The sequence below is a fragment of the Montipora foliosa genome, chromosome 7, assembly GCF_036669935.1.
Source record: "Montipora foliosa isolate CH-2021 chromosome 7, ASM3666993v2, whole genome shotgun sequence".
Lineage (NCBI taxonomy): Eukaryota > Metazoa > Cnidaria > Anthozoa > Scleractinia > Acroporidae > Montipora > Montipora foliosa.
This window is the reverse complement of record NC_090875.1, coordinates 14,991,604-15,014,103: the sequence shown is the minus strand read 5'-3', so window position 1 is coordinate 15,014,103 and position 22,500 is coordinate 14,991,604. Positions and strand designations below refer to the sequence as shown.

Sequence of the window (22,500 nt, the reverse complement as noted above, 5' to 3'; positions counted from 1 at the left end):
CACGATGTCTGAGCCAGCTATTTGCTCTGGCAGCAGTGTCCATTCCCACTCTAGAGTCACCGTTGCAGGGGTAGTTCCTTTTATGACAAGTAGAGGCCTGGGTAAGCGCTGTGCAGATATATCCTGCATGTCTCCTTCATAACGCGTCTCCAATTCTGCAAACGACAGCAAAACAAAATCCGAACGGCAATCAGTTGGAGAAATATAGAAAACGCATGTTCCCAGAAGATCCTTTGGATGCTCCAATGTACCCACCCCCGTAACGAAAAACCTAGTTGTTTCTGCAGCCAATAAGGAATAAGGATATAGTTGGTACATGATAGCCAACCTCGTTTCCAGGGTCTCTCTTCTTTGCCTCCCTTGTCGTTGAGGAGAGAGACCCTGGTTGCGGATGGTCACGTGGCACTCCACAAACATTTTTCACTGAGGCAGAGTTTTCGTTATATTTTAATCCCGCAACTCGTATTCGTTATATAAGGTATTTTAAAACTAAATATATAATCTTAACCATATAATGTAAGTTTCAAAAAGGTAAATGTTATATTCCCACAAGAGATTCTCAAAAAAGCGATCAAGCTGAAAACAAGAGCTTTTGTGACCGACAAGAACTTCGATGTCCAGCGGCGATTTAACCACAAGTTAGCTGTTCCCGTGAAAAGACTCAATGAATGAAAGATATGAGACTGGTTATAGCCAACTCGGCGTTACCAGTTCATAGAGATCCAACACGCGCTCATGGAATAATTGTTAAATATTTGAAGTACGGGTTATTGACGAAATGTAGATGTCATTCTCGCCCTTAACTGGATAATTTAAACATTCAGTTGTCTCTTCCGAGTCACAACGAGATTCGAACCCATGACCCCTGCTCTATTCACGGGAACAAATGAGCCCAACAAATTAACTTACTCCCAGCTGTGTGGCTTCATAGCTCAGTTGGTAGAGCAATGCATCGGCATCGCAGAGGTCGTGGGTTCGAATCCCTTTGAAGACGACTGAAATTTTCAGGTGTCTATACGAAACAATTGCTTAAATTGTCCAGATAAGTACGATGATCACATCTCCATTTCGTCTATAACTCCGCACTTCAAATATATACACTTCTTTCCTTCGTGATGGTTTCTATTACGAAAATTGGTATGTTAATGAAACAAAACTAGAAAAAATGAAACCAGTAAAGATTTTTCTATAATGGCATGAAAACGCCTTTCGAAAAACACTCTCCTGAACAGAAGCCTCTTCATTGCAGGGTAGAGGTGAAAAGAAAGCACGCGGACAATGATGGACGAGACAGAGATTTAGTTTTCTGTTGTTCCCTTGTGTTTACTATCACGTACTTGACTATGTTTAATTCAGACGTTACCTTGCTGGTTGACTTTTTCTTCCATAGCATTGGTAATTGCCTCTGTTTTTGCGTCCCTTTCATGTTTAACACCTTCATTGTCTCCCATGATACCAAGTGATAACGATCTGGCGTCCGCTGCATCATCAGTTTCCCCAAACGTTGGCATCACTGCCGTTACGACATCGTTTCTTTCCTCATGGTATTCCGCAGATGATCCGCGACTACTTGATGTTGACCAAGACTCTTCAGCTATTTCATCCTTTATGAGTTTAAAATCATGATTTTCTCCTTCGTCATCAGGCGTGTCCTTTGAGCGTTGCCTGATATTTTCTTTTTCATTAATTTCGATACCCAAATTCAAGAGTTTCTCGTACTCAACAGCGTCATCTTTCACAGGCGGTAATATTTTCTCGTTTCTTTCCACTGATTTGCAAACCCCACTAATCTGAAATTCATCCAAAGTGTCTTCTGTTTTTCCAGATACATGGCCTCCGCTTTGCTTTGACGAAAAACCGCTCAGTGACTCTTTTGGCTCATTGACAGTTGCTTCTGGACTCTCCATGAGTGATTCTTCTTCAGAAACATAATCTTCCGTTTTCCTTATTTTTGGGGTCGATGATTCCCGAACACAACCTTTATTCGGGATGACATCGTCTTCTAAAGGTTCCTCCGACAAAACACCTGCCACATGCACTGTGGCCTGTTCACCGTCCCCTGTTAGCGTACCATAGTCATCTTCACTTGTGTCACTATGTGTCTCTTTCATCTCACTTGCAGCGTGATCGCTTGCCAAGTCATTTAAGGCCTTCAGAGAAGCTTCAGGTGTCGCGCCACTTGTTTGTTCGACGTTTTCACGTGCTTTCCCTGGCGGAACTAAAACGTCACTGGTGGCGAGTTCGAAGGATTTGGAAGGAATAACTTCCTCAGAGTTGTCTCCAGCTGTTTTAGGTTTCTCAGAAAGAGTTTCATCTTCTTCTTTAGCGTGACAATCAACTGAACGGTCAACCATTGCGTGACCACGAACATTATCTTCACATACTGGGCGACCATTCGTCACATCTGCTGAGTGACCCTTGCTACTATTCTCTGATACTTCGTAACCATCCATACTACCACTTGAAGCAGGACCACCAACATCTTCAGGAGATAACTCCTGTTTCCCCTCGTAACTCCCAAACTCAGAATCAGCTTGCTCAATAATTCCAAATGCATTTCCTTCTTCTTCTTCACTCGATGCATGTTTTGGAGTTGAGTTTGTGTCATCTGCATTGGCCGCCACCACATTCGTGGTTATGACCGGCTCGTTCGCCAAAACAATATCATCAGGATCCTCGAAAACGGAAAAGTTCGATTCACCTACCAGCTCATCAACGGCCTTGCTTTCCTTCGGAAAACCCTCTGATACAGGCTGAAAGGCTTCATGCGGTGAAAAGGCAACCGATTCCTGGTTGCCGGAAAGGGAATGATTTTGTGAAAGTTTTCCATCTTCAACGTTTCCCAAACTCTCAAAACCCGTCGTTTGTTCGACTGTCTCCGCATCACCTGGCTTATGTTTGAGAGTTTGATTTGCTAAAACATCATTTGCTTCATTTTCAGCGTCATTCAACTGTTCATCAACCCCAACCCTCCGTCCCTTCTCATTGAACGACTCGACCTCAGGACCTGCCTCATTAGCCTTTGCCTCCAATTCGTCACCTTCTCCTTGATCAAATCTATCCTTCAACGAAACATCTCCCCTAGAAGCATTTTCATCTACTTTCTGTCCCTCGAAAATTGTTTGCAGTTTGCCAAATGATGATTTCACTGAAAGTTTCTCGATGCTTGATTCAGAAGGAACAGAAAGCGCTGTGTTTATTCTTTCGGCGACCAGCAACAGTTCTCTGGCAGGAGTGCCCCCATCAAGACGATCCCTTTCTAACGAGTCACTTTGACCTCTTGGGTTTTCAAGTGCGCTCAGAATTTCAGGCGGAATAGGCAGAGAAAATTCGACCTCATTCGAATATAACAGTACATCGGAACCTGCAAAGAGGAAAATTTAATGAAAATCAACGCTATTTTACACAGTTTACGGAGCAAATTTGTGTAAAGATTATTTGTGATGAAGGAAACAGGAATGTGTTAGAGGGTGCCCAGTAAGGCCGCAATTTGGTTCGCGATAAACCGTCACAAAGTGTCCATCTAACCATTCCTAAACCAGGATTACAAAAACACTTTGAGGCGTCTATAAAACTGAAGTAACATGAGTCCCTTTTTTTCTGCAGAAGCTAAGGCTGTAAAAGGTCTATAACTAAGCGAGGCAAACGACTGTGATACATAAAATCCAAGAATGAATCGAAGTTAAAGCACATGAAGATACCACATTTAATGCACAAAAATATTTAATCTAATTTTTAATAGGCTGCGCGCGTGCAGGTTGTGTTTACGGGCTTTAATCACAGGGCGGCCATGTTGAGCCGCGAGAAATTGAAAACTTTTGTTTTGCCCCACCGAAACTCGTTCCCAAAAATTTCAACTCGAGGCTCGGGCTACGAAATCCATTGTCTATGGCCAATATGGCCGCAGCGCGAATAAGGCCCATAGCGGAGCTCCCCGCGTCGATGGCGCACGCGCGGAGCACCATGGGTAAGATAATACGGTAACTCATCTGTGCAAGAAATATTTGATTTTGGTCACCGTTTGACTGTACGTACTTCCACCCCTCATTGTATGCCAATGTGAAACTGTGGTGCAATCCGCGTTTTTTGGCGGAAACATCTTTGATATTGGACATCCATATTAGGGTTAACAGTCACCTGTCAAAACAAGGTTCACGCTGACCAGTATAACTTGATCATGTCGCGTGCTCAAGTTAAAGCTCATCGATGCCAGCTTTTTTTTTTCTAAAGTTGACCGCTGACCAGTTACTGGGTATCCATTGGATCGCGGGCTCAAGCCAGGTTATCTTATTGTAAGAATAAATAACACGGGAGCTCCGCTTTAAGGCTTGGCTAAATGAATATATTTTGAGGCTTCCTGCATTAGTCCTGTGCTATAATTAACGTCGTTTGAATTTGTGATGCAGACAAAAAAAGTCAAAGTTTAGTGATCAAAGACATCAATATCTGTGAATACTGAGACTGAAATGACACCCGTTGTCGTGTAATCTCAACCTACTAAGCCCTCCCCAACAATTTCCCTCCATGAAGCGTTCACTATTCCAAGATTAAAAGCATGGTATGGCAAGCTCACCAGAAGAATGACAAGCCACGCAAAGAATGTAAACCTCGTTTTCCAAACTGCTCTCAAACAGCACTCTGCAGTAATCGCTCTCGGGTTCAGACACAATCTAATTGACAGGATACAATCAATAAGTATCGACAGGAACCCGTAACTAGGAGCTTACAACTCCAATACTAGGTCTACATCATTGTAATGGAGTTTCACTGGTCAAGCTATATTACTCCAATACTAGGTCTATCATGTTATTGTTATGGTGTTTTCACAGGTCAAGCTATATAGTTTTACAGTGTAATGTGAAGTGCTAAGTTTCTACCCCATATAAACTAAGCCCACACAAGGACAGAGAAAAACTCTGACCAGGGTGGGAATTGAACCCACGACCTTCGGATTAGATCACCGCTGCTCTACCGACTGAGCTACAAGGTCGTGGGTTCATATGGGGTAGAAACTTAGCACTTCACATTACACTCTAATCAGTTAAGTCTGTTCAAATATAAGTGCTACACGGCCAACGTTTGCAAAAACGTAATCCTTCCCAATATTTTTTGAGATGAGTTCTTAAATAACGTTTGGCTTGCAGGAGTGACCATTCTGAATCCCATCGGTATAAATTTCTGATGCAACACTTGTCTGGTTTCGCTGGAAAATAAATCTCAATGTAATTCGGTCTGTAAGCTCGCCGTTCCACAAATACAATGAAGTTGTACGATCCCAGTCATGCGTTCCTGGAATTGGAGGCCTATGTTGACAACAACACAGAGATTTAGGGCATCCACATACGATACAAGTTGTTATCGATAATTTTTCAGTTGTCGATAACGAAAAGTTATGGATGACAAAACATCGTTTTTTTGAATCAAGTTATCGTCTACATAAAACTAAAACTCAAGCTGTCAACAACAAAGTAGTTTTCCTTTTGAAAAGGAAAACTACTTTAGTTGTCGATGACAAACGCGTCCGTTTTGTAATCGACAACTCCCTTTCCCCCGTCTATGAGAAACTTTTCGATTACTTAGGTCTATTTTGCCACGACGAAAACGATTTTGAAAGTCAGCGGTTCTTCAATCATATCAATTCTTTTATGCGCATTACGATTAAGTTCCCAGGCTCCCGCAAAACGATAGATATGTTCTCGTAGAGGTCATCATCGTGGAATGGACGCAGCTATTAACACGGCTCTCGTGATTGGTTGAGATAAAAAGACACAAAAAAAATATGGGCTGGGCCGTTGAACTGACTTCAGGTTAAAGTTGTCAACTTGTTGCCTTCATCCAGTTGAGCTTATTGACAATGTTGTTTTTGTCTGAATTGTTGCTTTCTACGAGCGGCATCATGAGCCGCATGCTTTGCATATAACCGTCTTCAAATAATGGTTCTTTGTTGCAAATAAATCCTTAATCACCTGATCGCCAAACGATTGACCGTTAATAAAAACAGAATACGTGGTGACTTCATCCATTGAGGGATCACGAAAAGCAGGCCACAATATCACTAGAGACTGGGGGGTAGTGGAAGCCTCGAGTGACACAAGGGGACCCCCTGATGACGAACGTACAGGACATGATATCACCTACAATTGACAAAAAAAGAGATGAAAAAATAAACAAGAAAAAACAAAGCAGGAACTGTATATTTTTATATACTGAGGGGAATCTTCGTTTACATTTTGCCTCACTAGAATAGGGCTAGTTTTCTAATCAGTCAGCCGGGAATCGACCAAATCGACTAACTCAAAGTTGTACCCAATTCAAACCTTCGATGTGAATGCTGCGTTATAATGAAAATACAATATACAATAAAATTTAAACCCCAGGAGATTTGCGTTGGGTACAACATTGAGTAAGCCGACTTGGTCGAAAGAGTACTGAATATTGAAAGTACATTGCATAATGAGCTATCTCTGAAAATTTGAACGCAATGTACCGGATCAAACAACAACAACAACAACAACAAAAAGTTTCTTTGTACCACACGTAAATAGGGATACACGAAAAAAGGAACAGACTTAAGAAAAGTGTAGGGAGGCACAAATATAATGATAAAAGATAGCAAAACAAAGAGAACGACAACAGAAAGAAAAAAAAAAGATGTCATTTCAGATGGACTGGAGTAAAGAGGAAGTATAAATAAGATAATTAATATGACGTAATAAGAGACTTTTTAAGGGAACTCTTAAATTTGTGAAAGCGAAGAATGAGAAGAATAATGATGAATAATGATGCTTTGAAACTTCGAATTTTTACAAAAAACGCATAGGATCATTAGCGCTTTTGGCATCCAAGAATTTATCAGTTATTGATTTCCAATAACTGGCTCGTTGTTTTAGGCTTAAAACCGTTCCTTTACCTTTTGAAACAATTTGTAACTAGCATGGTGTTTTCGGCGAGCAAACTCGTATGTTAACGAAACAAACTATAACAATGGCGTCAGCAAAGATTTCCTTATAGGAGATCGAGACAATTCCCTGTGTTGATACACCTTATTCGAAAATGGCTTGCAAGTGCAAGTATAAAGAACACGAAATTTCTTGCATCAATGGTTGCTATCGGTGCGTCGCCAGATACTCAAATACATTTCCGCACCATATCATTGGAATGCATTATTGTTATTTCATAATTCCTTTTTCGCATAATTACCACTTCGTTGGAGAGCTGCGGTTCATAAGATTCATGGATGGGGAACACGACCAATACCACGTGATAGACCTTTCCACCAATCAAGCCACTGATCACCAGGCCACGGTATTGTGGGCCAAACCAGCCACCGTAAGCTGTGCCATTCAGGTAAAGCTGTCAGAAATAAAACGAAGTAATGATTCAGTCTGCATTGACTCATCAAATAGTAATTTATTTTCTACAGTTCTAAAACAACGAGAGACAAAGCGTTATTGAAGAGACAAAAAATGATTTAGCTTAAAAGAATACGCTTTCATAACCAGACGACTGGTTTGCTTCTCCAACATGGCGACCGTGTCATGCACGCCGTTTAAAGATGTTCGCGCCTAAATCCTGTAACAAAGTCTAAAACATGGAAATTTAGTTGTATCAAATGAGCTTATAAGGCAAACTGATCACTGTAGGGCAGGTTACAAAGTAATTTAAAGGGGCTCCGAGAGTATCACGGTATTACGCATGTCTAGCCGTAGTGAATGTCACCGTTTATAAGCCAATCAGAAGCGAAGTTATAATTCGGGAAACTTACAGGTACGCGTGAAAATTTTTCTCTCAGTCATCTGCGAAGTCGACCGTCCTTAGCTCATTAGTGATTGTTTAATAATCGAGAAATTTTTTACACGTGCGTTTCATTAAGAGTTTCTTATGCAAGAAAAGCAAAGCCCTGACCCTAAACCTAACCAGTTGCCCGAGATATAACCTTCAAAGGACCGCCCTTCTGAAATAAACAAGTAATCTTTGTTTGGAGATGACTCACTTGTCAGCTCCAGTAATATTACACTGCCTTAGTTTATCAACTAACTATTGAATAATCTGGTAGCATTCCAATAAGCAGTATTATCATTAAGCGGCAATGTTTGCAATAAGCTAAAAGGCATGATTCGATGCTCCGGTGAAGGAACGAGAATACGAAACTGGCCTACTGCCGCTACGATTTACACCAAAAAACATACCTGGCACGCAAGCAAAAAGCACAACGAAATTACCTGAAAACCTTTAATCCACGAGATATCTGCCGTATTTCCCAAAGTGATGTCAAGGTTGAAAGTGTTATCACAAACAAGCTCCAAAGAAATGCTTGGACGACAGCTAAACCAATGCCACTGAAATATCTGGTGAATCAACAAGGACAAGTTTCCTTTATAAGATCCAAATGCAGCTATGAAAAAAACAAAGTCTCACCCGCACAGCAAATCGCCATTAGAGCGGTTTTGAATTGAGTGTCCAAAGTAATTAGCGAATTGCTTTGGTTTTGCATTACTTCACTCAGTGATTGGTTCAAAGTTCTCGCGCCACTTTTTCAACCAATCACAAGTGAAACGACAACCAATCGTGGCTCGTGCGTGCACATTTTCCGGCGCTTTGTGTCGGCTACGTGTAATTACTTCGAGTTTTTATTGGTTTACTGGATTATCTCCATCCTTTTTGATTGGCCAAAGTAATTACTTTGGTTTTGATTTTACGACACTCGATTGAAACTCGCTCTATTTATTTATTTGGTATTTATTTTTAATTTTTAGAAGAAGGCGGCAGGTAAGGCGCAGTGGTGACAGCACTCGCCTCCCACCATTGTGGCCCGCGTTGGCGTTTCCCAGACATGGCGTCAAATGTGGGTTGAGTTTGAAAGAAGTTTATACTTGAAGTGCAGGGTTACAGACGACGTTCATCTCACTTATCTGGACCTGAATTTAACACACATATCCAGTATACATGAATTAAGTCGGGACGTCAATTGCTGTTGACGGCCCGACTCACCGGATATCGGGTCGTGACATTTAAAAAGGAAGTAAGCTTTACTGCCGGAAGTCAAACTGCCTGGGGCAGCTTCAAATACCTCGACGGATCGTGACGATCCGATGAGGTCGTGACGACAACTCCTTTGAAAAGTTGACCCGACTATGGGAAGTGAGAAAAAGTTAAAAACCTCAAGAATGTTGTATGCTTCGTTCTCAAAGAATAAGCGACTAAAATATCGATATACGCATTGACAATCATAAACATCGACTAGAAAAGCATTCACAAATGTTGCGAATGTGTCCTAATACCCTGACAACATGTTGCTCAGAAACTCGAATTTAAAGCAACCGGGATATAACATGCATGAAGAGGTCCTTAGCAGAGCTCCGCGACATAGTTCTCTTTCGAACGCCTCTTGCTTCGCTATCGTTTCTATTAGTAAGGCTTATAATGATAAACTTTATTTATTTTTAACAATGAACTTTTGTTTAAGTGTCAACTGTATTTAGCGCTGTCGCACAGATTGGAGACACTGCACAGAAATCAAATAACTCAAATCTGTCTCAAGGCACAAGGGGGTCGGGTAGAGGTCCAGCGCTGGACTAGAAACCCCCTTGCTCGGTTGCGCTCTACCCCTGAAGATTCGCAGCCATTTACGAGCCTAATGGTGTCGCAGTCAGCTTTTCTTTCCCTTTGAATTGTTTAGATTTGCCTCATTTAATACACCTGTGTTTCATTTTGCATGGGATTTCTTTGGGTTTTGGAACTGCCCTTTCCTGTTTTTAAGAACGAAGGGTTTGTGTAGGGATTGTTTCTTATTTATTATTCTTATTTTTTAAGAACGAATAATTTGTCTCTCCTTAATGTTAAGAAAGGAAAGAAACTTTATTTATAAGTGTCTAGTCGTTCTAGTGGTGGAGCACTAACTGGGGACACTGTAAACTGAAATTAAAAATTTACGCAAATCAAGTCAAATGTTGGTTTTTGTGGAGAGGGGAAACCGGAGTACCCGGCGGAGAAAAACCTTTCGGTGCAGAGTAGAGAACCAACAAACTCAACCCACGTATGACGCCGAGTCTGGGACTCGAACCCGGGCCACATTGGTGGGAGGCGAGTGCTCTCATTAACCGTGTGGCCCAGGTACTCTCGCCACTGCTGCATTTATTTGATTTATTCGAATGCTCGCAAGTTGTCGTCATATTCTTGGTTTTGCTCACATTGACCTATAGCCAAGTTTTGAACAAACACCAAAATAAGAAAAAGCAAAGAAAACGTTAAAGTTCAAATGCCGGAAGAGCAGTACACCAACATGGCGGCTTCATATGACGTCACGTGAAAAGTTTGCTACTCTTCCTGTTTAGGGCAACAACTTTTTTTACCATGGCAGAGTTCAAAGACAAAGCAGAGAACTCACTTTACAAATCTTACCTGCTTCTTGAGAGCAGCTGGCTCTGGATCAGTCTCCAAGAGTAGCTCGTCTTCGTCGCTGGATTCCTGAGGCAGGATAGAGTCGCCTTCAATAACCTTGAAGCGACTGCGAAAAAAATTTAAGAAATTACACGGTTATATTTAAAGCTTGAAGCTTTTGGTGCCATATGCGGAAAGTAAAAAAGCATGAGGACTTAAAGTGCATAGAAACCCAAACTGAAGGTGGAACCTACAATCTTGTACAGAATAAAATGGAACAGAAATCCCCGCTCTCCCCCAAATCAAGGATGAAGGTGCGTGAAGGCCAAAACGCGCCATTTTGCCATCACTGATTTTGGGGGGAGGGGTGGTCTCAATGTTCCATTTAATTTGTCCAAGATTGTAGTTGGTTGAACTATGCAATGTTGCAATGTTGGTGTGTTGACTGGCAGTAAGTTTACTCCGAGGAAGTTGCAAGTTCAAATTTCAACTTACTGCCCCGGAGGAGTTTACCTTCCCAGAGTCACGTATTTATACCCGTTCAAAACCGTCTTAACTCTATCTTTTACAATATAAAATTACGGAATAATAACTCTACACTGGATAGGATTCGTGAGACTGTGATTGATTGCAAACCTTGAATTATCGCAAGTTCTATGAAGTTAATATTGACAACTGTTCGTGTTGGCTCAAATACGCCTTCATCGACCTACAAAGCACACAAATGACCAGCTCCCAACACCAGTGGCTTCCTAGCTCAATTGGTTAGAACGCCGCACCGGTATTGCGAGGTCACGGGTTCAAACCCCGTTGAAGTACTAACTCTTTCAGACTTCTCTACGCAATTGCTGAAATTGAGTCCATAACTGCGAGGATCATAGCTTTACTTGATTTCATATCCGCAGTTGAGTGTATGATTCATTTCATATATGTGTGAAATTACAATGTTGCCATGGCAACTTTTCCTTCAGTGCCAAAATGGCGTCTTATGAACGCAATTTGTCACCAATTATATTAACAGCTAATCAAATGGTATGCTCGTGTTTCACTCGTCACCATTTGATTACTCACACTAGTTTCTGACTAAATGGTTCCAGCTCACTCGACTGCCAGTCCAACGGCGGTAAAATGACAAGTTCTATATTTTGACACTTAAACACAGGGACACGTTGCCAACCTGCCGGGATGACAAAAAAGACACAACTGGAAAATTGTTCAATCCACATACTTGGAATTATATACTTGACTTGTGACCCAGCCATCCTTCTTTGCAATAGCTCGAACGACAACTAATCCTTCTTGACTAAGTACAACACCTTTCTTCTTGTTGTAGGGCTTTAAAAAGACAAAAAGGAGGTAAATTAACTGCCTCCAATTCCATACAACATCAGTAACGATTTCAGAATCAAGGAGAAAATAACAAATTGGAGCTTGAAGAAATCTTACCTTAAGATTTGGGTTACATTCCATAGGATAAGAGCCGTCAACTGTGTAATATATTTCTGCATTTGGAGTACCGCATTCCAGAAAAACTCGATGGCCTTTTTCAGCCTGTTTAATATGAAAAAGGATACAAAGTTCTTCAGTTCAGTAATTACTACAAACATGCATTGTCAGTTAAAAAGTGTTTGGAAAACCGTTAGAACTATGTAAAAACTAAGCAAACATACATAATTAACTATGGTGAAGTGACAGAACATTGCAAACATATTTGATTTTCTGTCACTTCATCATAGTTAACTATGCATGTTTCGCTTAGTCGTTATATAGTTCTAAAGGTTTTCCAACAGTTCGCAACTGACGACGATGCTTGTAACATCGAAACATGTCTTATGCATTCAAAAATATCGTCTTATTTTCAAGAAAAGAAAAATTGACATTACTGAAAACTAGTTTGCGTCAAAATGGAAAAAAAAAAGATAAAAAAAGAGTTTCCGACTCCTTTCATTTAATAACAAGATACATACAGCACAACGCTACCTATAAGCTGTATATACTGAGATATATGGAACCAGCAATAAACAGATCACAACCGGACAGCATCCACAGGAACAAGCTATTCGCCATCTAGCCCTCTCCCTCCCTCCGCCCGCCCCCAAACAACAACAACGACAACAACAACAACAACAAAAATACCGGCGCGAGAGTCCTTGGATAGTTCAATGGGTAGAGGGTCCCGGCCACTGCTCGGATTGTTTTCAGAGAAAACCAGATGTGCTTCCAACAGCTCTCTGTTTATTTACAAGTTACATGCAACACGTTGCGTCAGAGTGTGTGCCTTTGCGAAGTCCTTTAGCCCACGGAATCGGATTCGGGATAATTTAAGGATTTGTCCAGAAAGGTGTATAATTAAATGCGTGCCGATTTGATAAGCTTCAAAGGAGTGTACCTTTGCTATTTTCCCCAACCTCAAAATCACTCGTGCACTGGAAGATAAACAATTGTGTCCCCTGAACTAACGATAAAACAAATGCATTTAATCCCGACCTAAAACTATAACTCGAACACTTAACTGATTGAGCGAAATAGGTAGAAAAATGCTTTGATAGACTAAAACTGCTACTATGACCAAAAATCAATTCTACTTTTCCTTTGTACTTCAAAAGGATGTTAACTGAACACTAAGGCACCGAAGTTTTAAGCCTTCATTTCAATAAGACACCTGTTTATTTTGACCGAAATTTTCCTAATTAATGGTCCGCCATTACTAACTTTAAAATCTTGAGAGAGCTGGATCGAGGATAAGATGACGTCAAAGACTCAAATGCAATGTGTGTGCACGCGCACGGAAGTTTCGAAATTTCAGACTTTTAAACTTTTAAGCTCGCGAGTCTTGACGTCATATTATCCTCGATCCAACCCTCTGACGTCCAATTGGTCAGTCTTGAACGTGAATAATGGCGGACCGTGAAATCCAAAACTTGCACTCAAAGAAAATAGCCTTTGGATAAAATTCGAAGCTCAAGATTTTGCCAGTCAGGTGCGTGTCAAGCAAACACGCTCTCAAAATCTGAAAGAAAAAGGGAAGTGAATTTTTTTTATCATAGTAGCCCTTTAACTTTGATAGAGCAAGTTTCAGTCGAGGGCGGTAAAACCAAAACCAAATTGATTACTTTAGCCAATCAAAAAGGACGGAGACAATCCAATAAACAAATCACAACTCGAAGTAATTACATGCAGCCGACACAAAGCGCGGGAAAATGTGCACGCCCAAGCCACGATTGGTTTTGGTTTCCCTTTTCCTTGGTTGACAAAATGGCGCGAGATCTTTGAACCAATCACTGAGTGAAGTAATGCAAAACCAATGCAATTCGCTAATTCCTTTCCACACTCAATTGAAAACCGCTCTATAATAACTTCCATTCAAAACGCAAAGCACTTACATTTCCACCATCTCTTTCGGTATCCCAGATTTTTGGAGGAGCGACGTAAGCAGCTGTCGGAAAATTGAAAGAAAAAGAATACACATTTTCTCAAGGATCTAAAAGAACTTCGTCGTACACAGTGAGCTGGTACATGTATGTATAAGACAGTGACCTAAAGTAAGGTTTTTCTTTTAAATAACATGACTTGTGAGCAACTATTCTCGGTTTTCACATGACGTCACGACCGCCATGTTGGTGCCCCTAAACAAAGAAAAGGCGGCCATGTTGGTGCCCCGACCAAATCCTCCGGGAATTTAACTCTATTGTTATGCAAACGCTTCCTTTTGTTTTCGTTGAAAAACATGGCTGTTGATCACGTGAGTGAAAACCAGCAATATGTCACATTATATAATTACTATATACTAAAACTGCAGATAGCGTTGACAGCCCGCTCTGGTTGTCTACTCAGGCCCCCCGTCCACACGTATATCGGGCTATTTTCTAATCCGCAACTTTTTCTTTCCGGATTTAAAAAAAATTCCATCCACACGTAGGGTATTCAAATCGAATCTGCTCTTCCGCACGTATTCGAAACGTATCCGGATTCACTCTTGTACTCAGGACTCCTCAAGGAAACACAGCAGGCGCCATGAAGCATAATTGAAGTGTACAGTGTTCATAGCTATGTTTAACTGCACACACGTGATATATCTTCCTCCAAATTTTTCTTTTTCTTAAACTTTCTTACACTTCATCAAAATTTGACGGCAACAAGAGCGTACAATGTCAATGAACAATTAATTTTGCATCTTTACCTTAAAACCGCTCACACCCATCCCGTTACAGGATCTATACTTTGCCCGAAATGTTATTTTGCAGTACAACGTGAACAAGATCAGTGGAATAATCGCCAAATATTTAAGATAACTCTAAGTCATATTTTGAACTGACGTTTTTGCTGACGTTGACCGTTTTCCTCTTGCTTAAACTCCCTATTACGCCATAACACTCACCGTTTTCTTGGACATCAATGACACACAATTGTCTTTCAGTTCCTTCTGATGTGACAAAGTATTTTCCCGGAACGTCAAAAGTGTGAAAAAATGTGCTGGTAGTGGTGACAGGCCCGCTGTCAAACGCAGATAACCCGCGAACACGGGCCAGCGGCTGAAAAAGGACATAGCAACATCAAAGTGAATAAATGTTGCAAGAAATAGGGCATTTTCGAAATATCAATACTCAGCTTGACAGTGAGGCAAAAAGGACAAAAACAATAGAAATATTTGCATATCATCCTCTTTTCTTTGTCTTTGTCCTCTAAACCTCTCTTTAAAGCTGAATTTAAATATATCGAAAGTGGCCTATTGAAGAATCTTTCTTTACAAGTTCTACTAATTTTATGCGCTGATGTCAGGAAGGATTTTATCAACGAAACCATGTTTTAACCTTGTGTTTATCTCTTCGACACTCCAAACTCTTGGCTCCTGTGAAGATCTTCTGAAATTTCTTTTAAAATGTTCTTTAAAACTTCGGTAAAAAGAATAAGTATTAAAAAAGTTTTTTAATACTTCTTCTTTTTAAAAGTATTTCATGATTATCTATCTTGAGGTTAGTTGCTTTCAAAATTTTAAAATTTTCAACAAAAAAAAAGATGACATTTTGGCGCAGATTCATCATGAATGCATCAACAAAAGGAAGATATCCCCAGGCTGGAATCAACCCACGGTGGTTTCGGTTGGGAGAATAAAACCGAAGTACCTTCATTCTTGTTAAATTTGCATACTACACTTCATGAGCAAGGACATGGAATAATTGTTTGATGATCACTAGTAACGCGAATTTGTATGTTGTATGGATTTTCTTGCTGCCGGCGCTGAAATCGATGCTTAAGCTAAAGCCACGTTCACACTCAACGTTAATTATGATCAACGGAAGTATAATTCAGGCTATCATGCTCCATTCAATTTTATTCAATTATGGTTCTGTTCACATCTGCGAAAATTCAAATACAATAGGGTGACATCGCAGTGTGAGACAAAATGGCGCCGTATCGCGTGGCTGCCACGATCATCATCACCATGCTTGAGGCGAGGAGAGAACCAAGGATAGCTTCTGAGAACAGAAGATGACAAATCCAAATCTTCGCTCCATAAAGCGATTAGAAGTTTCGTCTGCTCATACCAACACGTGTTCGCCATTCTGTTCAATTACGCACTGTCATTACTTCAAAGAACCCCCTTGAGGTTGTTTGAAGTAATTATAATCCCGTTATAATCAGGGACTGTAATTAGTTGATGTGAATCCATTTCATATTTAATTCGATTATAATTCGATCACAATCGAGACCTAATGTGAACACGGCTTAAGATTACCTGATCAGCTTGAGGTGGTCGTACATGAAGAATGTTATGCTCTTCAATGCCTTGGTTCTCCCATGTCCATAACACACTTTGCGACTATAAGAGAGAATTTTTTTTTTTTTAATGCCGAGAGCAGATGAGTAAAGGCATGTAAATGAGAGTCGGCTTGTATCTTCTTGTCATTCTATATGCCTGAAAGTTTTGTCTGACTATGATTATTTTAATCCTTTCATGTGTCCGTACGGTAAAGTAAAGTAAAGCTCGGATGTTGTAAGGGTGTGTATAAAAAGTAACAATTTAAAAGAGCATAGTAGCGGCCCAAAACCCGAGTGAAAGGAGGCGACCGGTGAGGTATTTTTCAAAGCATGGTGCATTTAAGTTTCAGACCAAGTCAGAGAATGAGCATCTGCATACAAACCTAGGTCTCTAATGCTGGACAATGCCGAAGGAAACAAATATCGTTACCTTCTCTATTGTGAGAGTTGACGGTCTGAAGCCATCTGCAGCTACACCGACAATGCACGAGTAGGAGATTGGGTCCACCAGGACAGTGCTAATGTGAACCACTGTATCAGAGAGGGCGGTTTTCTGTTCATCATGCGTCAGAGTGTGTGCAGTAAAAAGGAAGTGATAAACACCAGGTTTCTGTATCACCCTTGAATAGTTCCTAAAATGGTACAAAAGAAGAACAATGATCATTACAGAAACAGGATGTTCATAGAGAGCCTTGGAATGGGCTGTTCCATCCAGCGCGCAGCTACAGAATGCGCAGTAAAATCATTTTCATAATTTATTAAGAAACGGTCCAGATAAGAACGATAGCAACAACGGCAACGAACATGTTGGAATTCAATTGGTATGCAAAAAGGTGATAACTTTCCTATTGTCTGTACTTACTTCTGATTGGCTTAAACAGCAAACGGTAATCAAAACTTCATAAAGCAGTATTATATTCATCCTTACTTTCCAACCATCTTCCATCTTTCATCTGGTCTCAGTTTAAATGAATTCCACAGAAATCGTATGTGGGGAACATGTAAAATTGTAAACGTTTCTTGGCTTTTGTTTTCAACTCTTGTGATTGGTCAAAATCTTTTAACACAAAAAAACACCCTTTCAAAGTGGGCTGTAAATGAATTTTATTGCGTTAACTGCCTTCCTATAGGTTTATGCATTCCCTGTGTAAAAATGATAACATTCCTATGTGGGGAAAGCCCCGTTGCCGCATAACAAAGGAAATCGCTATCCACCTTACACGGATCATTACTTAATTGAATTCGTCACGGCCATAGCGAATCGTTTGAAACCATGCCAGCTGCACTGGATTTCTTCAAACGTCGCGCTACTGCCGTGCAAACGTCAAATTTAATCCCTGAATTCAGGTCGACTTAGTAGTAACTCGACGTTTCAAATTAGCCAAAGTAGTAGGTGTAAGCCGTCTTTACCTTTTACCAAGATTTACTGGGCAACGAATGGTTCCAGTCTGTTCACTACTTTTTGCCGAATCTGATATCTCCTGAACATCATAACGCTCTCCATCACACCACACCCAGGCCACACAGTCATTCACTGAAATATTCAAAGGGTCTGGATGGATTCCTTGGCTAGTCACATCTATTCTGTGTACCTAAGAAAATGTAAAATCTGAATCATAACTGGCTGGTAGGACTATCGGCCTACTCCAACTGCAAGAGAAAACAACTCCCAAACTAACCCAGTGTCACGGCATTTTTACAGACCGATCTATTTTTAGACTACCTTTTCCACAAAAAACAAAGGCAGTTCTGGTTAGGTGACGCTAGGACGTCAAGTTTCTTGTGATTAGTCATCGGGCTGATGCGGGAGTCTCATTCGCGGAAAATTCAATCTAAAAATAAATCGGTCTGTAAAAACGCCGTGACAGGAATATACGGCTGTTCTTCACACGTAGTCATGAGCGTCAGCCAAATCCTATTCCGCTGAGCCTGGTTTTCACAAGCGACGCAAACACAAGCGGAGGACGTACACAAAACATGGACCCTAAGGTCCATGGACCACCCCTGTGGACCCGGTCCATGGACCCCTTCATGAACCCGGTCCAGAGACAACCCCTGTGGACCACCCCTCATTTTGCAAAGTTATAAGAACAAAAATCGTTAGACGAAAGAGGGAGGTGATCTTCACATTTATCTGGACAACATAAGCAATGGCCTCTAATTACAAACAGTGACCTGAAAGATTCAGGCGACTTCAACGGGATTCGAACCCATGATCTCTTTGATGCCGGTGCAACGTTCTGCCAACTGAGCTTTGAAGCCACTCAGTTGGGAGCAGGTCAATTTGTTGGGCTCATTTGTTCCGGTGAAGGATTGGATGAATGTAATGAACTTATATTTGAAAGCGGTTTATAGACAAAGCCCTTTGGAACCACCAATAGTAGGTGTCTATAACAGGCTATTGCTTAAATTGATTTATTTTTAGATTGAGACTCCTGCAGCCCGATGGCCAATCACAAGAAACTAACTTGACGTCATAGAGTCAACAAAAAAACCGCAATAGACCCTTTGCATAAATGGCGCCCAAATTTGAATAACAATACTTGATACATCCTTAGCCTCACATTCATGAGAAAAATCCTTTGCCTTGAAACATAAACACGAGGCTAAGGATGTATCAAGTATTGTTATTCAAATTTGGGCGTCATTTATAAGGGTCTATTGTCTTGTCTTTTTGCCAAAAAAGTAGTCTTAAAATAGATAGTACATGGGCTCCTGGTCTGTAAAAAATACCGTGACATAGGCTTAGTATGAGAGTTGTTCGCTCCTTGTCATGGACTCATGCTTAAATTTTCCAGACAAGATCCAGGATCACTTCTCTCTTTCGTCTAAAGATTTTTTCTGCTTGTAAAACATATTGAGTTTACAAAATGAAAGGTGGTCCACAGGGGTAGTCCATGGACCGGGTCCACAGGGGTGGTCCATGGACCTGGGGTCCATGTTTTGTATACGTCCCACAAGTGGAAGCACAAGCGCAAGCATAAGTAGCTTATGCTACAGAAAACGAACGACGACATAAGCATCTAAATCAACCACGGCATCCGCCATTTTGTTCAAATTCTTAGACGCGGGGAATCTGTAACGAGTGCTTTAATTGACTACGCGTAGCAAATTTCCTAGCGCTTATGCTGCGTTTCCTTTTCAGACAACGCAAGCATAAGCTTGCGCAAACACAAGGAAAAGGTAAAATTTTGATCCTCCCGCTTGTGCTTATCCTTGCGTCAACTCCGTTTTCACGGTGAAATAAGCGCTCTCATACTTGAGCTTGTTCTTGCGTCGCTAGAGAAACCCAGGCTTAACAGTTTTCCAGAGGAAAATACCTACCTGTGGTTCTGGAGTTACAACAACGGCACCAAACAGTTCAGGGAGCCCATTGCTGAAAAAAAGACAGTGTTGCTCAGTGTATATAGCATAACTGATTAGATTTTTTGGCACGTCGGCGCGGGGCCTGCAGAGCGAGATCTACGACACGGTCGTCAACGAGAACGCCACAAAACAAGAATATCATTGGCTAAAAGAGGAAAATAATCGTGCAGCATGTATTTTAGCGCATATGTTTGCTGTACTCTGCAAAACATCGACGTGAAATCACCAATTTTGAGGACACTTAAATGTACAAATACAAACCGTTCATTGTATATTTTTACTCTGAAATCGCTCGTACAAATTTATTTTTAGGATACGTCGCCCACATCGTAGGACGTGAACGAGATGGAATAATCGCGGAAGACATATGACAGTACAAACTGAGGTTTTCGTCGACGTCACAGTTATAGATCTTCAAATCACTATTGAGGAGCTTAAGCACGTGGCGTTTTAAGCCTTGGACAGAAACCGGAAGTGCAATGTTTTCATTTTTAACTTGCATTGACACTACCACATTCACTCCGTCCGTGGCTCAAAAAAGGTCTGGTAGTTTAGCTCAATAACATTCTGGCTCATTATACATGCTGTTTTCTGCTATTCCCATTCTCATTGACTTCGTCGTTGCTTAAGGACCCGGGCAAACGGGCTTCAACATCTGCTTCAACATCTGTTCGATTTTGTTGAACGATGTTGACTCATAGGGTGGACAAAACGGTTTCACTTCATCAACATTAACATTTGATTAATCGAAGCTTCAAAAGAGACCTGGTATTCAGCCCCAGGATCCAGCTGCGGTTGTTACTATGGATACGGACATGGATACGTCATAGACAGACCGATTAGTGCGCACGCGCATACCTAAAAATGTTGAAGGGGGTTGGGCTTCGACTTCATTCAACATTCGCCGTAACAAAAGAAATGTGGAATGTTTGTTGAAGCAGTTTAAACGCTTTTAAACTCATTCAACATCGATTCAACTTCGTTTCCACCGTCGGTTTCTTCCGTCGGAAGTTCCTTTACCCTATAGAGGGTATTCTCCCAGGAAGCCAACGGTGCGCTCATTTTTCCCCTCTCTTTTTTCCATCAGTATTTCCGGTTGAAGGGTATTTAAAGCTACCTGAAGCCACACAGGATGGAAACAAATCGAAGCAACGATGTGACGTCACTAGGGATCGAACTCGGGACCTCTCGCACAAAAGGCGGCGCACTAACAAACTGCGCAATCCTTTCTCCTCCAAACAAAATCAACAAAATCGAACGGATCTTAAACTGTTAAAGCCGTTTGTTCGCGCCTTTGAGCTCACTAACAGGGAGTTTAAGCAAACGCGACGGCTACGGCAACGAAAACGTCATTCCAAAATATAACTTAGCGCTATCGCAAGTATTTCGCCATGATTCCGTATTTTTCACCTTGTACAATTTGGGCGAACTATCTTGCAACTGGATGGGTACGAAAGGTTTCAAAGTCAAAACAGAAAATGAATGGTTCATTGTTATATGCTCACGTGTTCGTAAACACCAAAAATTTGGCGATTTCACTTTGTTGTTTTTTTGGAGTACGGAAAAAAACGCACGGAAACTCGTGGTGCACGTGCAGCACGAGTATTTTACCTTTTTCAACCAATAATATTCTTGCTTTGTGGCGTTGCCGTAGCCTTAGCCGTCATCTTTGCTTAAACTCCCTAATTGAGTGTCTTCACTCAGGTGACCAGCAGCCATATTGGCTTGCTGAAACAAAAGAAAGTATTTGCAAAAAACAGAGTTCAATTCCCGGAGGATTAGTTTGGTACACCATCATGGCCGCCATTTCTTTGTTTTGGAACACCAACATGGCCGCCGTGACGTCATGTGAAAACGGTCTACAAGGATTTGAAGAAACGACAAACGCGACTTAACAGACAATATTATTGGTTAAAAAAGGAAAAATGCTCGTGCTGCACGTGCGGCACGCATTTTAACACATACTCTGCTTCGAACAACTCTGTCTTGAATGACAGTTCTTTCACCGTACCTTGCAAAATAAAATATACCGAGATCAGTGAAAATGGTGCTAAAAGCACTTGGTGAATGGGTGGGCTTTCCACTGTATAATCCCCCTGCCATCGCAATTCGTTGATGAGAAACCTAAAAAATAGAGAAACCAAAGAACGGATTAGAATCTTTTTTTGTTTTAAAATCCAACCAAGACCGACGAATCGAGTAGGTACGACGCGTGGGCTGCAATGCTGATAGGCTGGAGGCATAAATTCTCTTCCGATTATAACTTAGGGACACTCGAACAAAATGCCAGAGGCTCTTTCACGTGTCAAAGCTTTGACCTTTGGATGCTTTACCACTGAGTAACCCTAGGGTGCTAAGCCATAACATTAAGTAAGGTTAATTGTTCTATACCTGAACTTTCACTCAACAAAACGAGCACTGTGATTGGTTGATTCTTGGTCACGTGCCCCTGATCAAATTTAAATGTACCCGACAGGGTGTTTTGCTGCGATTATTGAAGGAAAAGTCTAAATATATAACAAAGAAATTCATGTCTGGTCCCTCGGAAAACTAGTTGGGGGTAGGGGTAGGGTTAGGGCTAGGGTCAGGACTCTCGGAAAAACAAAACTAACTGTTTCCCTCGGGACCATACATTAAGGTGATTCCTCAGTATCGCACTGTACTGCGCATCCCGTACTGCGCATACGGTGTGTCCATATTTATGAATTGGTCAAATTTGCAACATTGTAAATATGGCGTAAGTGGATCATACACGCTGAAACAGTTCTCAAAACACGTGAGAGAAGTTGTGAATGACCCATAACTCTTTGCGAATGAGCGCGCGCATTCCGAGAACGTGGCAAATTTTGTTGTTTTGGTCTACGATAATCGAGACAGACAGGTGCGATGGTTTTTTACCCTTAAACGAGCACGGTGACCTATATTTTATATTGCATAATTTTGGTGTACAAAAAATGTGTTTAAAAATGTTTCGGAAGGAAAAAAAGACATAGC

At 41.1% G+C, this 22,500-nt stretch overlaps 1 protein-coding gene across 1 annotated transcript in view; it reads right to left on the bottom strand.

Annotated features, from left to right (window-relative positions):
- LOC138010778 (uncharacterized) overlaps nt 1-22,500 on the bottom strand; it is a 115,214-nt gene that overhangs the window by 70,390 nt on the left and 22,324 nt on the right. Inside the window, exons 17-32 of the mRNA XM_068857753.1 lie at nt 21,518-21,630; nt 19,465-19,516; nt 17,551-17,732; nt 16,571-16,772; nt 16,118-16,201; nt 14,759-14,912; nt 13,764-13,816; nt 11,827-11,931; nt 11,609-11,715; nt 10,402-10,507; nt 8,223-8,348; nt 7,201-7,353; nt 5,967-6,134; nt 4,574-4,670; nt 1,364-3,364; nt 1-155 (exon numbers count right to left, since the gene is read on the bottom strand). The exon at nt 1-155 is cut by the window's left edge and continues 56 nt beyond it. Coding sequence (XP_068713854.1) covers nt 1-155; nt 1,364-3,364; nt 4,574-4,670; nt 5,967-6,134; nt 7,201-7,353; nt 8,223-8,348; nt 10,402-10,507; nt 11,609-11,715; nt 11,827-11,931; nt 13,764-13,816; nt 14,759-14,912; nt 16,118-16,201; nt 16,571-16,772; nt 17,551-17,732; nt 19,465-19,516; nt 21,518-21,630 — 3,858 coding nt within the window. The remainder of the gene's footprint in view (nt 156-1,363; nt 3,365-4,573; nt 4,671-5,966; nt 6,135-7,200; nt 7,354-8,222; nt 8,349-10,401; nt 10,508-11,608; nt 11,716-11,826; nt 11,932-13,763; nt 13,817-14,758; nt 14,913-16,117; nt 16,202-16,570; nt 16,773-17,550; nt 17,733-19,464; nt 19,517-21,517; nt 21,631-22,500) is intronic.